A 17707-nucleotide genomic window follows, 5' to 3' on the forward strand; every position below is an offset into this window, starting at 1 on the left:
GTCAGGTCATTAAGAAGTTTTATTCCCAGGGAGGCAGGAAGGTGAGGCTGAAAATTTAGATTCTTCTTCAGGACCATTAACTAAGTTATTTTGGAATAAATGGTCATGTCATCTTTCTAATTGGAAATTGTATATGGCAACTGGTGCTAGTTAACTGCTACACTCCTTTTCTACTTCACTTTCTATAAAACCACAAATGCTGACGGCATCTGCCCATTTGTGTTACGGTTTCTACCATTTCTAGGAATTTGGCTTCTAAGTTAATGTAATACTTTGTGATTTACACACATTATAAATGGTATGTATCTATGCTTTATAAACAGAAATATACTAATGAATCATTGAACACTATATAAAAAACTCATGATGTACTATACAGTGGCTAACTGATCATAATAAAAAAGAGAAATATACTTAACAAAAACCCACAAAAGATCTATCTGTAAATGTAGATATATATAAATACTTTCTTACTTAGTAAATAAATTCAAATGTACATGGTAATAGCCATTCTTCACTGATGCTACAATTATGTTTTTATACATTTTCTTTGCATTAACTCTTTCTTTATTAGCATGATGGACTTTTAGAGGCACAAATTATTTTATTTGATGATTTTTGGTACTATAAGTGACCACAACTTGACAAATGGGAGCTCTTCAAGTTGATTTTCTTTTTCCTTTTAGCACTGCCTCTGCCATTTTAAAATCGCTTTTGCTTCCTGGAAACCACAGGGTGTTATAGACCTGTACTGATTTAGTCCAGCCCAAGGACATGGAATCAACAATCCTGTAATAGTTTCTCTTTCCCCCTTCTTTTTAAAAGAAGAGTTCATGTATTTATTTGACACAGAGATACAGTGAGAGAGGGAACAGAAGCAGGGGGAGTTGGAGAGGGAGAAGCAGGTTTCCTGCTGAGCGAGGAGCCTGATTAGGTGCTGGATCCCAGGACCCTGGGATAATGACCTGAGCTGAAGGCAGACACTTAAGGACTGAGCCACCCAGGCACCACTCTTTTTCTTCTTCTTCTTTTTAATATAACAATATTAAGACCAAATTCTGGGCACTAGGGATACTTATAAGTGCTGAAAGGGAAAAGATTAGTTATTGCAGCTGCCATTGAACTGTTCCTGGTAGTGACTGAGCTGAAAGGAAAATAAATATGTCTTCTTTTTTTTTTAAGGTTTTATCCATTTATTTGTTTAGAGAGAAAGAGAGCAAGTTGGGGGGGGGATAGAAAGAGAGAATCTCAAGCAGATTCCACACTATGTGTGGAGCCTGAGGCAGGGCTTGATCTCACAACCCCGAGATCACGACCTGACCCAAAATAAAGAGTCAGCCACTCAACCAACTGAGCCACCCATGCACCCCCAAAATGCCTCTTTTATAAGTCTATAAGATCTGGTTCTTTCCAGTATAGCACATCATGTTTTTAGCTCTTATTTTTCTTATACTATAGGATTCTGAGACTACTGAGACTTTCTGCCTCTCCATTGTTCCATCCCACAGCAGAAGATCCCACTCTCTTCCCACATCCTCTTTCTATTTTTGAGAACAACTGTTCTCAGTCTTGTTGTCTTCATATTGGAATAACTTGGTAAGCTTTAAAAATATCGATGTGAATCTTCCACCATATCTCTGCTTTCATTTTCCAAAGGGCAGAATATGGCATCAGGATTTTTACAGCTCCATAGGTGATCCTAATGGGCAGCCAAGGTCAAGAACCTCTGTCCTAGGAGGTGTCGCGCAATCTCAGTAAAGCAGGCCAGGTACTCTCTCGTAAGATTCTACCATATAGGTTCCTGAGGCATCAACTTCACATTATAAAAAGGTCAAGTAAATGCATGTTTGTCTTTTGGCTGTTTTGCTTCGAGAGCTCTTGGAATTGTTCAAGGGAGGGAACCACAACTGCCCTTTTTCAATCATCTTGAAATCTTCATGTCCATAGGGCACTGACTTCTCCAGCTGCTCCCCTCATGTCTCCCTCTTTCAGCTTCATCATTCTTCATTCTTTCTAACCTTGCTCTAATTACTTCAAGGTTTGCAAGGCCTTGGTTTCCTCATCTATGAGGTTAAGATAACATTTATATATAACACACACTAAATCTAGCAAAACTCAACAATACATTGTAAAATTATTGAAACCTTAAGAGGTTGGAAGGGTGCCTTGGTGGCTCAGTGGATTAAAGCCTCTGCCTTCAGCTCAGGTCACAATCCCTTTGGGCTCTCTGCTCAGCAGGAAGCCTGCTTCCCCCTCTATCTGCCTGCTTCTCTGTCTACTTGTGATCTCTGTCAAAAAAATAAATAAGAGCTAAAAAAAAAAAAACCCTTAAGAGGCTGGAGACCTATGGTTCTAGCTCACTAAAATTATTTGAGAAGCTACAAGTAAAATAAGGTCAAATGCAATGGTTAATCCAGATTGTTTTTTTTATCCTATTTGTACACAGTTTAGGAAGTGATGCATATTTCAAGAAGTCCTTTCCAGTCAAACACTCCTCCACCTCTCTCTCTCAGGACTTTAGGTATCATAAAATTAACCAATTCTTCTGAAATAGGGAACTGATAAGTGGTTACAGTTACAAACCTTAGTGGGATATCTACCTCCATCTAAATGACTTCATCATGATAGAGTTAAAAACCTGCATTCCATACCATGAAGCATCAGTATATCTGTACTGGGGAGGGAATTTTTATTAAGATCTTGAAGAAAGGAAGAAGATTTAAAATTCTTTTAACATAAAGCTTATGCCTTAGGACAGTGGTTCTCAACATTTGTAAGGTTATCTGAGTTACCTGGGAAACCTGGTAATAGTACAAAGACCCAGATTTCTCCCCTATTTCAGGAGCTTGGGGCTCCGTAGTTTATTAGTTCTTTATTTAGTTCTGATACACACCAAAGTTTGGGAACCATTGCCATAGGTCATCGGATGGCCCAGGGCACCTGGTTATTCTGACAAGGGAGGCCTTAATGGAGTGGATTATTCATTTCTTAGGATTTGAGATGGCTTTTTCCTTCAATTGAACTAGAAAGCACTCTCTGCCAGAGATTATGGACAAAATCCTATTTTGCCAGGTTAGGGTTCTAAGAAATGAATGGATGGCACTTTTAAAAATTTAATGGCCTCAATTATGTCTCTATTAGTGATCTCAAACTTTAATATGCAAATTAATAACCTGGAAACCTTATTAAAATGCAGCTTCTGATTCGGTAAATTTGAGTAGGGCCTGTGATTCGGAAATTCATCCATCCTTCCTCTCTTTCCCTTTCTTTTTTCCTTTTCTCTTTCTTTCTTTCTCTCTCTCTCTTTCTCTTTCTTGAGTTGGTGTGTTTGGTTTTGATTTTAGCCATTTGAATGGGCGTAAATTGATACCTCATTGTGGTTTTAATTTTTTGCATTTCCCTAATGATGAGCGATGCTGAGCATCTTTTTATGTGTCTTTTGGCCATCTGTATGTCTTTAGAAAAATGTCTATTCGGGTCCTTTGCCCATTTTTTAATTGGATTCTTTGTTTTTTGTTTTTGTTGTTGTTGCTGTTGAGTTGCAATTTCTTTTGACATGGTAATAATATCTACTACTTACTGATCTCTTACTATGAATAAGACATCATACTATTCCCTTTAAATAGGTAATCTCATGTAATCCTCACAACTCAATAGGATAGATATTACTGTTGTTGTTTTAGAGATGAAGAAACTAATTCACAGAGAAATCATATAACATTTCCAAGGTCACACAGCTCGTAAGTTACAGAACCAGAACAAGAACCCCAATGGGTACTTTATAATCACAATTATATTTACTCTAACTACTACTATGAGTGGCTTTCCAAATTCTTTTGTCATTAAAAAAAAAGATTCTTTAAAACCAAAATGGTAGAAGCCTCTATTGTAGAGGTTTCCCTTTAAATAATAAGAAAATGAGATTTTTTTTTTTTAAAGATTTTATTTATTTACTTGAGAGAGAGACAGTGAGAGAGAGCATGAACGAGGAGAAGGTCAGAGGGAGAAGCAGACTCCCCATGGAGCTGGGAGCCCGATGCGGGACTCGATCCCAGGACTCCAGGATCATGACCTGAGCCGAAGGCAGTCGTCCAACCAACTGAGCCACCCAGGCGTCCCAAGAAAATGAGATTTTAAACCAAAGGCCATCCTTGCTAGTTTTGTAAGGCTGAAGCTTTAGCTGAGGAAACACCATCACTCTGATTCATGGAAAAAAATTAAAATATGGATCCCAGACTTTCTTTCCAGATATTTACACGTGCAAAGTTGAGGAAATGTGTTTTAACAGTAAGAACATGGACTTTTTAAAAGATTTATTTATTTTTTAAAAAATTATTTTTATTTTTATCAAGTTTAATTAGCCAACATATAGTACATCATTAGTTTTTGATATAGTGTTCAATGATTCATCAGTTGGGTATAACACCCAGTGTTCATCACATCACTAGCCCTCCTTAATACCCATCACCTGGTTACTCCATTCCCCCACCCACCTCCTTTCTGCAATACTGTTTGTTTCCCTGAGTTCAGAGTCTTTCATGGTTGTCTCCCTCTCTGATTTCTTCCCATTCAGCTTTGCCTCCCTAGGAACAACAAATGTTGGCGAGGATGTGGAGAAAGGGGAACACTCTTATACTCTTGGTAGATTGATTTATTTATTAGAGAGAGAGAAAGGGAGAGAAACAAGTGGGGAAGAGTCAGAGGGAGAAAATCTTCAAGCAGACTCCCTGTGGAGCAGAATACCTAACACAGGGCTCAATCTCTTGACCCTGAAATCATGACCTGAGGGGAAAGCAAGAATCAATCAATCAACTGAGCCACCTAGGGGCCCCAAGAACATGGAGTTTTGTTTTTTGTTTTTTTCTTTTCAGCGTAACAGTATTCATTGTTTTTGCACCACACCCAGTGCTCCATGCAATATGTACCCTCCTTAATGCCCACCACCTGGCTCCCCTAACCTCCCACCCCACCCCGCCCCTGCAAAACCCTTAAACCCTTAGGTTGTTTTTCAGAGTCCATAGTCTCTCGTGGTTCACTTCCTCTTCCAATTTCCCTCAGTTCCCTTCTCTCCATCTCTCCACGTCCTCCATGTTATTTGTTAAGCTCTGCAAATAAGTGAAACCATATGATAATTGACTCTGTTTGATTTATTTCACTCAGCACAATCTCTTCCAGTCCCGTCCATGTTGCTACAAAAGTTGGGTATTCGTCCTTTCTGATGGAGGCATAATACTCCATAGTGAACATGGAGTTTTGACTTAAATTGACTTCGGTTTGAATATGAGCTCCTCCAGCTTACTCAGCTGGTCTGGGGCAAGTTACTTAACCTCTTTGTGTCTTAGGTCCTTCAGCTATGAAATGAAAATAATAACATTCACCTTTCTCTGTGCTATTCGAATTCATGGCCATGATTTGGTTTGCCTTGCCTTTTTGGTGGATTTTTGTGTTTATGATGTCGAACACTTTCTGTCTTTTTTCAGAGATGCTGATAGCTATGTAGGGTACAGGGACAAGGGCTGAATGCCTTCTCGGGCTCAGCCCCTACAGAAGTTTATTGTGGATTGTGTCATTCAAGTTCATGCAGAAGCAGACTCCATAATGAAATTAGACTTGCAAGAGATTGATGGGGGAAACAACTGTGAAGGATGAAGGAAGGAGGAAGCAGAAGTAGGCAGGGAAAGCCTTCAGACCACAGTGCAGGTCCTACCATATTGAAGGAAGAAGAGGGAGGAAGGAATAGGGTAAAAAGAACCTGAGACTGCAGCAGAGGTCTGAGAAAGTCTTGGCCAGGACAATGGGGAACCTCAGAGCAAAGACTGCCCATTGGAGCAGTCCCATGTCAGGCAGACTAACTCAGCTCTCGTGCCCCCACTCTGCTCAGCCATTGGCTGGGAATATAGTACGGGGGGAGTGTGGCCTTAGTGGAAACACTACAGTGTATCCCAAAAGTGCAGCAGCTGGGGGTTGTCGGCTAATGAGACTCCTCCCAGAAGGTTCTTTCTTGTGCGGCAACCTGGGTGTGCAACCATGGCTGCCACACACGTACTTTCAATTTTACATTGAAAATGGATATATGTCTGTGGGATGACATTAAAGAAAATGAGCCACATGCCAGACCATTTAATGTCACTCTGTATACCTTGTTTTGGTCTTGTTCCTTTTAACTTTACCAACTGCCCCTTATCAGTTATAATTCATTGTCATAACTTGCTAGGCCCACAACTGATTTCTTACCCCTATAAAAAAACAGTAAAATCAGTGGTCACTGGATGAGATCAGTGGAACAACATCTGGCTCCTATAATGACTACATGTTTAATGTTAGCTTTTATTTTTTTAGATTTTATTTATTTATTTGAGAGAGAGAACATGAGCAGTGGGAGGGGCAGAGGGACAGGGACAAGCAGACTCCCCAGTGAGCGGGGAGCCTGAGGTGGGGCTGGATCTCAGGACCCTGGGATCATGACCTTAGCCAAAGGCAGATGCTTAACTGACTGAGCCCCCCAGGTGCCATAATATTAGCTTTAAAATCTGTCATGTTACGTAGCTGTAACTTTGTAACAATTCTAATTTATTAGCATTTCTTATTCCTGTTTAAGATCATGTCTAAAGAAGGAATTATTAAGCATAATTAACTTAGATTATCTTTTCTTGGTCTCCTGCAGTGTGTTGTCTAGCATGACAGATGCAGTGCTGGCTCGAGTGTACAAACAATCAGATCTAGATATTCTGGCTAAAGAAGCATCCATCCCAATCATCAATGGGCTGTCAGATTTGTACCATCCTATCCAGATCCTGGCTGATTACCTCACGCTCCAGGTTGGCTTATTTCTTTGCCTTACATAAAAGCAAAATAAATAAATTGTTCCCAACTAGCTCTAAATGGAACCATTTAAATCATGGTATTGGTGTTTTGTTTTCAAATATTACTTTGGCAAAGAACTATAGCATATGTGTGAATGCTAGATCTCCAAAGGAGACAGGGCATTGTTAAAAACAGATCATCAGATCCTTCTATTCTCAACTCAATTCACAACCTCTTTTATTCCCACCCCCCCATCCCCTCTTCTTTCAATCACTGTTTTCTGGGGACATATTTAACAGAGTGGATGAACAGAGAATGTTGGAGCATACAGAATGGAAATGTTTTATGTAATCCTACATACATCCGGCTCTGTGGCTTGGGAATGAAGACTGGTTGAGTATGCTTTGAATATTCAAAATGGTCCACTACCAAATCACTTTCTGAGAGGGAGGCCATTTTCTATCATTTTAATAAACTGATTGCTTGAGACTGGAGTTAAGAACACGTAGAATTTATAGAACCGAGGCAAAATTAGCCATGTCCCCTTAAATTAGAAACTTGAATAACTTTGAAAAGATTCATCTCATTTGGCTTGCCACAGCCAATCTACATGGTCTTGCCATCGGGAATCCTGACAATCATGGTTTCTCTGCGGATGGACTGTTCTGGAAGACAGGGAGAACTGATGGGTCCATATTCCTCCTTATTTGAATAAGCCACACACATATGAATGTGAAGTTAAACTCAAAATGAAATAGAACTCTTTGGTGATGAGGATAGGATTCATGCAGAGAAGATGATACAACAATGTTAGATACCAAGTGGCTGCTGGCAGGTGTGGCTTTACATATATGCCAGATAATTTAATGCTCCCCCTGGGGCTTCATCATTACTAGATTACAGATTTATTGAAGGACAATAAAATTTCCTATTCATCATATTGTCCCCTGCATGGCCTGGTGCAATGCCTTCATATAGAAGATACTCAAAGCAGGAGTTGAGTGAATAAATCGCAGCTTATTAAAAACATGGCATTTAAATCAGATGGACTTGGATTTAAATCCTAGATTCACCATGTAGTAGTTCTGCCATCTCAAAGTTGTTTAGCTTTTCTATTTTTAAAATATTATCTTTATGAATATATAAAATCTGTGAAGCCTACAGACACTTCAAGAAAAATAAAACAAACGCCCTGAAGCCTATTACATAGTTTCGTCAAATCTTACTTTAGAAATTTTTTGTTTTTAAAAAATAGAAAGAGTTGAAGCCTACTGGGTAACTCTCCCTGATCCCATTTCCTTTCACCCCACAAAGAAATTATTTTCCTGATGTTTGTATTTATAATTCCCAGGCATGTGTTTATATTTTGACTACACATCTATATCTGTAAACAACCAAAATATTAATGAGCATGTTTTTGAATTTTATATAAATGCAAACATAGACACCATGTTCCACTGTTCCAGATGCATTGTGTTTCCCCATTGTAATACCAATGAATGTAAGCTCCATAAAGGTAGTGATTATTTTTTTCTCTCCTTTCTTCGTTGTTCTATCTCCAGGACCAAGGAAAGCCTCTGGACATTGATGGCACTCAATTTGTTGAGTGAATGAATGAATGAACGAACGAATGAATGAATCCAACAAAGATTCAGATTTTAAATGTATGAAACTATGAGTCTCTGTATGAGTTCATATGATGTCATGGTTTAAGACATCAAGTCATTTTGCTATTTATTGTGATTGTACATTCATATTATTGAATTGCTCTATATAATGCAAAAACAAAAAACTAGTAGTTTATTCATTCCAACAAAGCTATAAAAAATGAGGTGAAGGCTGACTCTTTCCTTAATTTTAGCTCTAATAATTGTTTCACACAAGTGGCTTTCCTCCTGGATGTAATCTCCTCCTCCCTTGGCTTTTAGGAACACTATGGCTCTCTGAAAGGCCTTACCCTCAGCTGGATTGGGGATGGGAACAACATTCTGCATTCCATCATGATGAGTGCTGCAAAATTCGGGATGCACCTTCAAGCAGCTACTCCAAAGGTAGGGGAACTTTCTGCCTTGAGACTAAGCCCCTCTTAAATCATCCCAGATACAACTACCAGTGAAAACAAACCAGTCTTCCATTCAAGGAAGGTACAGGTGAGGCCACAAACTTAAGGCTATGTAACTAGCATTACTATTACATTTATGTGGCCTCTTGAGTGCCCATTTCCCATGAAGCCTCTCTTCTGTGCGTCTTTCTTAAAAGCCTCTCTGAATTATCCCTTTGATGGCCCTGAAGCCAGCCATTACGATGACTGGCATCCTTGGGCACCGGTACAACAGAGGCTGAAGAAAGCAATGAAATCCAGTCAGTGTAGAATTCCCAAGGCATAGAGAGAATGTCATCGCTTTTCTAATACTGCAGTTTAGTAGAAAAAATGCCAATCTAGCGTGAAGGTCACAGTGATGGCTTCTATACCAGCTTAATATTTCAAACTCAACTCCAGGGGCCCTGCAGCTTTTCGAATCTGAGTCCCACGCGGCTGTGAAAATGTCCCCAATTTACTTCCTACTCTGCTGCTAATCTCACACAGAATGTACAGGAGGCATGACTTCTTTCATAGGTTATTTTCAAAAGTAACACTTTTAGTATGTAAGAAGTTGGTAATAGTTGCTGCCTCTGAGAAGGGGAACTGGAGGTTCAAGGACAGAGATAGGAGGGACACTTTATTTTCATGGTATATCCTTTTATGTGGTTTGAATTTCTCAACATGTTAATGTTTTACCTACATAATGACATAAATCCATAGATAAACACACCCAAATAAAAAAGTGTAGATGCCTCCAAGAAAAGCCCTATGTTAAGACACTCCCTGCCTCATACAAAATAAATAGGCCTTTTACAGGACAAAAATTAATGTACAAGAGACTCATACACGAACCAGTACTGAAGAATCCCCACAGAACCTTTTAAATATTCCATCACTGGGGCACCTGGATGGCTCAGTGGGTTAAGCCTCTGCCTTTGGCTCAGGTCATGATCTCAAGGTCCTGGGATCAAGCCCCACATGGGGGGGGGTCTCTGCTCAGCAGGGAGCCTGCTTCCCCCTCACTCTCTGCCTTCCTCTCTGCCTACTTGTGATCTCGGTCTGTCAAATAAATAAAATCTTTTAAAAGATCCCATCACTACTGAATAATTTCCCCATTATGTTTCTGATTGGCTAATGATATCCAATCAGGAGTCTCTTTTTTTTAATCGATTTTTTAAAAGATTTATTTATTTATTTATTTGACAGAGAGAGAGATCACAAGTAGGCAGAGAGGCAGGCAGAGAGAGGGGGAAGCAGGCTCCCTGCTGAGCAGAGAGCCTGATGCAGGGCTCAATCCCAGGACCCTGAGATCATGACCTGAGCCGAAGGCAGAGGCTTAACCCACTGAGCCACCCAGGCGCCCCTCCAATCAGGAATTTTTAAAGGGAAAACTCCCCTAAACAGAGACTGTTTCAGAAACAAAGTGAAAGATAAAATCGTCCCTGTCATTAGAGCAACTCTTCACAATTACTGTGGACTAGTGTGTTTCTGACCAGGCATCTGTTTGCTGCTATTTCAGTAGTGAGTGCGAGGGTTCCCTCTAACAAACTAAGACGTCCAGAGGCATCTTAAAATTACTAAGGCCTAAAATTACTCCCTGCTTCTGCTTCTTGAGTTTGAGATGTTTATTTGCCAATCACCAGGAACATGAATTACACAATATGGGTTAATGACTGAATTTCTCTAATAGGAAATTCCCCAGTACCCCCGGCTTTCATGCGCTCTTCATCCTTCCTGCACCAGTGTCTCGGGCTGAGTTCCCCACAAGGGATTTAGTGAGGATTTGTGTACAGGTATTAAAGGAGTACTCCTAAGGAAGACCTGTAGGAGAGTAGGAGAAGGACAGAGAGAGGGAAGAACCTAAGCAAGAGGGCCATTTAGAGTCACTAACCATCCCGGTTTGCCTCAGACGGAGGGATTTCCAGGGACATCGGACTATTGGTGCTAAAAGTGGGACACTCCCAGGCAAAGGGCATGATTTGGTCACTCTAGTGCCATGTCAGGCATCATCCTACAGAAGGAAGCTACAGCCTGATTCCACAGGTGAGCTCAGAAGCGTAACTTATGCCCCAGAGTTGTCTCAAGCTGAGGCAAGGAAGGTGGGCTTGCTTCCTCTTTTTTTAAGATTTTATTTATTTTAAAGAGAGAGAGAGAGAGAGAAAGCGCACAAGTGAGGGGAGGGGCAGAGAGAGAATCCCAAGAGGACTCCACACTGGGAGCCAATGCGGGGCTCTGTCCCAGGACTCTGAGATCATGAACTGGGCCAAAATCTAAAGTCGGATGCTTAATCAACTGTGTCAGCCACACACCCCAGTAGGTGGGCTTTCATCCTTTGAACAGTCATTGGTCAAAGGCAGCAAGGGGAGGTGGGGTAGTAAATCCCCTGGCACTTTTGGCAGGAAAAACAGCTGGGTAGCCAGAGGGCTGTCTTCCCAGGAAGAGCTGTAAGTGCTGTTAAAAGCCCATTGAAATGGGGAGAGGGAGCAAAAGCTGTGAAAAGAAATCCTACGATGGCATCTGCGTAGAGCACCGGCATTGTCCACTGCCTCCTGCCAAAGAAAAAGAAAACAAAATGCTTTTCCGCTAGTGCTCTTGCTGAACCAGTTTGAGTCAATGTGCCATCTGTTATAACAAAGTACCACACACTGGGTGGCTTCAAATGATAGAAATTTATTATTTACAGTTCTGGAGACTAGAAGTCCAAAATCAAGATGGCAGCGGGGCCATGCTCTCTCTGAAATCTCTAGGAAAGAATCCTCATCTCTCTCCACAGCCCCAAGCTTCCTGGGCTTGTGGCTGCAACCTTCCAGTCTCGTCCTCCATATTCTTGCCTTTATGTCTCTGTTTCTCTGTAGGAGAACATCAGTCATGTTAAAAGTAGGCCCGCACTGGGGCGCTTGGGTGGCTCAGTGGTTTAAAGCCTCTGCCTTTGGCTCAGGTCATGATCTCAGGGTCCTGGGATCAAGCCCCACATCGGACTCTCTGCTCAGCAGGGAGCCTGCTTCCCCCTCTCTCTCTCTCTCTGCCTGCCTCTCTGCCTACTTGTGATCTCTGTCAGTCAAATAAATAAATAAAATCTTAAAAAAAAAAAAGTAGGCCCACATTAATCCAGTATGACCTCATCTTAACTCCTTACACCTGTCAAGACCCTCCTAGATAAGGTTACATTCTGGGGTTCTGGCTGAAAATGAATTTTGGGAGGATACTCTTCTACCTAATACACTTGCCATAGAAGAAATGGCAGACACAGACAACAGCATGTATTAGAAGCCACCCTATTATAGTAAACTGTGGGGACTCAGAGAGAGAATTCTTATTTTTTTTTAAGATTTTATTTATTTATTTGACAGAGAGAAAGAGGTCACAGGTAGGCAGAGAGGCAGGCAGAGAGAGAAAGAGGGGGAAGCAGGCTCCCCGCTGAGCAGAGAGTCTGATGCGGGGCTCAATCCCTGGATCCTAGGATCATGACCTGAGCCAAAGGCAGAGGCTTTAATCCACTGAGCCACCCAGGTGCCCCTCAGAGAGAGAATTCTTACAGCAGATAATTCTCTTTCTTTTAGCATAAATGGAAATGAAGGGTCAGATCCGACTTGTGCTTAAGGTGGTTGTCCTTCACTTTATGGGAAGAGTTAACACACCGTCACCCAAATCTAGTTGGAAGAAAAGCTCTGTATTAATGTAAACTGTGATTGCATTTAGTTTTTACAGTGACAACATTTATTGACAGTAACTGTTCCCTGATAGAAGATGCTCCTAGAGAGGCTTTATTCTGCTGGAAAAATATAGGATTTAAACATTTTATGGTGTATCAGAGATGTTTTATTACCACCAAAGGGAAAAATTTGAATCTTACAAAGTAATTTCAATATTGTTCTTAGGCAAAAACTCATTTAAATGACAGACAGCGTTAAAACTTTGTCAAATCTTGGTGGGAGTGAGAGTTTTAAAAAGTCTTTGGGAAAGCGTGATAGTGCAGAAGTTGTTCAGTTAATTTATAAGTAGGCCTATTTCCTTTCAAGATAAAGCTAGGAGATTTATTGTAAATTTAAGAAGCCCTGAACTCTCCAAGGCCATAATTAATCTATTTCCCCATTCTTCAACTGGGAATAACTTACATGTTCAAGAAAACATAATTTTGTCCTTGATTGTAAAATTGCTCCATAAACTATTGATGGTAATGATTTTAACATTGTTCTAAGTGAATATTTAGACTGAACTGGGTTTGTTAATCACCTTCTTCCTCTGGTTTTAAGATTTATGTAAAAGCCAATGAGTGATTTAGTATTAAAAGCTGAGCTGTGAGTAAAGAATTCCTCTTTGTATTCTCAGTCATGGCCCAGTGCATGCAAGGTTGGGTGATTTTCTAATTTCCAAACCTCTCTGTTGGTTCTCTAAGTACTTATTGATTCCTTCTGTAAGAATGATTATATGTAGGGAGTATAAAACCTGCTCTCTAGAGGGAAGGCTAAATTTTCAGGGCAGGAGGCACATGGGGTAATGGCCAAGCCTCTTCATTTATGTTTACTGGTATGAATGGTCACATTAGTTACTAAATTAGCAAAGCTTTATTAATTACCTTCTCCACATCCCGATAAAAGAGCTCTAGAACTTACGGCTATTTGAGGGCGGTCTAAAATGTCTGTGTCACCATCATCAGCGTCATGTGTAGTTTCTTTCAAGAATTTTGTTATGAGAAGGAACTACGGTAGACACTCATGTGCAAATAGACAGTTTCAAAGGAATGAACCTGAACATGTCTGTGACAGGCTGAGGTTCCTAGGAGTAGACTCTGAGACAGAGTTTGGTGTGCAGGATGCACGCCCTTGAGACCAACACCTGTGGAAGGGAAGGGAGGAAAGCAGGAGTGGGCAGAGGAAGAAGCCGAGCTGCACTGCAGGTCGAACAACAGCCTCGTCTGACCTTACAGAGACTTCTAGATCCGAGATGGCCATTTAGAGCTGTTCCAAGTTGGGAGGAGGGAGTCAAGTTTCCAACCCCTTCTGTCAATCAGTCATTGAATGTAGGTCGCCCCAGAAGGGGATGTGACCTTGGATGAGTCAGCTCTCTGCAGCTGAGGCAGTGCCCAAAGAGGGCTGGCGGCTGAAAGCCATCTTCTGGCAGCACGCCCAGCAGCTGGGGGAATAAGTTCTTTATTCATGAAGGGGGGATGTGAGTGGCATATCACAGTGTGTATCACAATGCTCCACTGAGAATTTCTAAAACCCAACTTATAATAAATGCTAAGAATTCGGGAAAATGAGAAGGATGGAGGAAGGTGAGAAGAACTGCGCTGTTTGGACTGACAAGACCTCCATATGGAGGGTCCAGAGGTGAGGCTGGGCTCAAGTCTGACAAAAGAAGAGCTGACATGTTCCAACAAAGACCCCCAGGAGGGGACAGGAGGAGGTGTTCAAGGGTAAAAGGCTGAGATGGCAGAAAAGGGCAAGACAGAGTACGGAGATAACAAGAAGATTGCCTTTCCTACAGCAAGATGTTGAGAAGAATTAAGAGAGACAGAAACAGGGAATGTGGGGGTAGGGGGAAGCCTTGATACTCTTAATCAGCTTGGACTTAAGGAACAAGTGGTAAACATTGCAGGCTTCAGAGAAAACAATCCTTGCTGCTGTTGACAGAACAGATTGGAGGGGGAGAGGGGAGGTGCAGGGCTACCTGGGGCGTCTGGAATAGCTTGGGGTGGGGGAGGCTTTAGTGCCCCCGAATGTCCCCTCACCCAGAGCTGAGACTCGGCCAAGCAAGCGAGGCCCCTCTGGTGTGCCATTTGTGCTCACAAAGACTCTGACAGTTCTGCTTAAACTGTCCCAGCGCCTCGCTTACTTCACCCAAGCCCTGAACCTGCTCTCACCAAATGATCCCAAACAAATATATTTGAGCAAAAGCAGGGTGCTTGTGGTGTAAATGGCATTTCAAAGCACGAGTCCTGCACTCAGAACACTGGCACGTGGCCTGTGCGTATTTAGCTGGGGTGCTTGGGGAAGGTTCTTCTGCGGAGGAGACATTTGAGCTGAGACTTGAAAACGTTAGCCACATGAAGCAAGCGGAGAAAAGCATCCCAGACAAAAACAAAAACAAAAACACAAACAAAACATTGCAAAAAAAAAAAAACCCACACAGCTCACGGAAAGATGGAGACAAATGGCATCTGCTTGTAGAATTACGTATGTAATCCTCTTAACACTATTAGAGGAAGGAGAAGGGGCCCTACTGAGAGCTGCAAAGCACCACGCCCTGTTTATCTGATAATTAAAGAGGTCAAGGATAATAAGAGAAAGATGGGGCAGCCGGTTACCTTGTTAAATTCCCAAAAGCCCTATGAAGGTTTGGAATTTAGATGTCAATACCATATCCTACTTGAAGCAGCAAAGGGAAGGATAGCGGGCTTGCTATTGAGAGGAAAATAATGCATATATAAGACAGCCTAATACAAAACAATTGCCTAAATAACAGTTGACTTCTTCCCCCTGCAGGGTTATGAGCCAGATCCCAGTGTGACCAAGGTGGCAGAGCAGTATGCCAAGGAGGTATGCTCCTTATATGTAAACTTACAATGGCCTTTCTCTGTCCCATGAACTTGTTTAACGGCCATGCTTGTGTATGCTAGAACGGCACCAAGCTGTCACTGACAAATGATCCATTGGAAGCGGCTCGTGGAGGCAATGTGTTAATTACAGACACGTGGATAAGCATGGGACAAGAAGAGGAGAAGAAAAAGCGGCTCCAGGCTTTCCAAGGTTACCAGGTTACAATGAAGGTACAAAGTGATGCCTCTCTGAAGGTTCATTAATTCCATTCACAAAGGGTCGAACCATCTGATCACTCATTCGCTTTAGGGACAGTAGACTGTCCTCTCCTTCCCTATAAAGGACTCGCTGACTGCATCCTCCAGGGATTTCTCTCCTCCTGAAGCTTAGCTATGGATGTTCTTTGGAAAGACTCTTTTGTCCTGGATGCAGGCATTTGCAGTCAGGCAGAAGAGAGAAGCAAGCTTTTCCCTCTCACAGCGATGGAGGCATGGAGGCATCAGAATGCTTTGCTGTGTGTGTGTCTAGAGACACTGTTACTTCTGTTGCATGCAGTTTCTTCTGATTTCTCCTCTAAGAAAAGCTGCATAATTAGGTTCTTCAGGCTAGTCCTTGCCTCTAGTTGTTCAGGACACTCGAGTCCAGTTTAGCTTTGCTTACGGCTTCCAGGGCATTCCCAGGGGAATCCCATCTACTCTGATGCCTTTCATTAAGATCTGAAGCAAGTCTTCTCAGTGCTGAGCATGCCTCTGAATTGCCTGGAGCTCTTAATACATAGCTGGCAGGACCCCACTCCCCCAGGGTTCTGAATTAGTAGATTAGAGGTGGGACCCAAGAACTGGCATTTATACCAAGTTCCCAGGTGATGCAATGCTGCTGCTCCAGGGTCACACTTTGAGAACTGCTCTTCTGGAAGAATACTCTACCAGGCAAGTATACGTTGGGATTTTGTCAGCAGAGCAGCTAGTCTGTTTTGGTGGAGAAAGAGACTTAGCAAACACAACAGATATTTCATTGATAAAGCAATATGTATATACTAGCTCCTTATTTATCCATGTGAATAGAATGAAGTTTGGAAAATAATAAGTGGAAGTGTCTTTCCTATATCCTTTCAACAGTGACTATTCCCAGAGGGAGCCATGGTTCGACAATTTGATGCATCTCTTTGCAGACCTTTTCTGTGTATTTATATATGACTTCATATACACACACACAACTATTAATGTCTCATAAATGGCATATCAGACATATTATTCTGACTTACTTTTCCCACTTAACAAATATTAGATTTTCTTGTCCATTTATTTAGATATTTTTCATTATTTTAAATGGTTGCATAAAATTCCAAGGTCTGGGGGAACTATGATTTATGTTGATAAATTGGGCTTTTTTAATGATCCCAATTACAAAAAATGCCGTGATGAATATCCTTATACGTATTTCTCTGTGCAAGTATTACTGGAGAATAGATCCATGGAAAAAGAAGTTCTGTGTAAAGTGGTATATACTTTTTAAAATAGGTAAATGCTGCTAAATAGCCATCCAAAAAGAATTGATAATTTCTACTCTCTCCATACTCTTTCTACTCTTAGTTGATATTTACATTTTTAATTTTTAAAATCTGTATCTCATGCCTTTTAAATTTTGCATTTCCTTGATTACTAATGAAGCTAAACATCGTTTCATGTTTACCGGCCATTTCCATGTGTCTTTTTCTAAAATGTTATTGTATCCTTTGCCCATTTTCTATTTTTTTTTTTTTGCCGTTATTGGTTATAGAAGTTATTTATACATTATGGCTAATCTGTTGGCATATATGTGGAAATACGTTCATGGAGAAATTCTAAATTCCTTGTGGCTTACCTTGTCCTTGCCTTGACCAGCCTGAGGCATTTTTGTGTTGCTAGGACTGCAGGCTTGAAGAACATTCATCACTCTGATGTATGACTGACTCGAATGTTATCCTTTCCCATGTAACTTTGCCATTATTTTAGAAATTCAGAAGGTTCTGAACCTCGAACAAGTACGGGAAGTAAAAATTTTAGTAAAAGGCAGTAATTTTGAGGTAAGAAATTATGAGGTACTGCAGTTTTGACTCTGTAAGCGAACAATGGAAATGGATGGGAAAATGTAGCTTTCAGGACTTAATGGCTGGAGAAAATCACAACTGTTAGGGACTTTTGCATTAAGAGGGAAACCTCTTGTGTATAGTGCCCATAATCCTGTTTAATGCACTCCTATCTCAGCACACTCTCTTTCAAAAGTGTTTTAATTAGTGACG

General features: G+C 41.1%; 1 protein-coding gene across 1 annotated transcript in view; it reads left to right on the forward strand.

Annotated features, from left to right (window-relative positions):
- The window catches only part of OTC (ornithine carbamoyltransferase), a 64264-nt gene that overhangs the window by 35275 nt on the left and 11282 nt on the right, over positions 1–17707 (forward strand). Inside the window, exons 5-8 of the mRNA XM_032331441.1 lie at positions 6665–6818; positions 8733–8855; positions 15373–15426; positions 15507–15656. Of these exons, the coding sequence (XP_032187332.1) occupies positions 6665–6818; positions 8733–8855; positions 15373–15426; positions 15507–15656 (481 nt within the window). The remainder of the gene's footprint in view (positions 1–6664; positions 6819–8732; positions 8856–15372; positions 15427–15506; positions 15657–17707) is intronic.

The sequence above is a fragment of the Mustela erminea genome, chromosome X (genome assembly GCF_009829155.1).
Source record: "Mustela erminea isolate mMusErm1 chromosome X, mMusErm1.Pri, whole genome shotgun sequence".
Taxonomy (NCBI): Eukaryota; Metazoa; Chordata; class Mammalia; order Carnivora; family Mustelidae; genus Mustela; species Mustela erminea.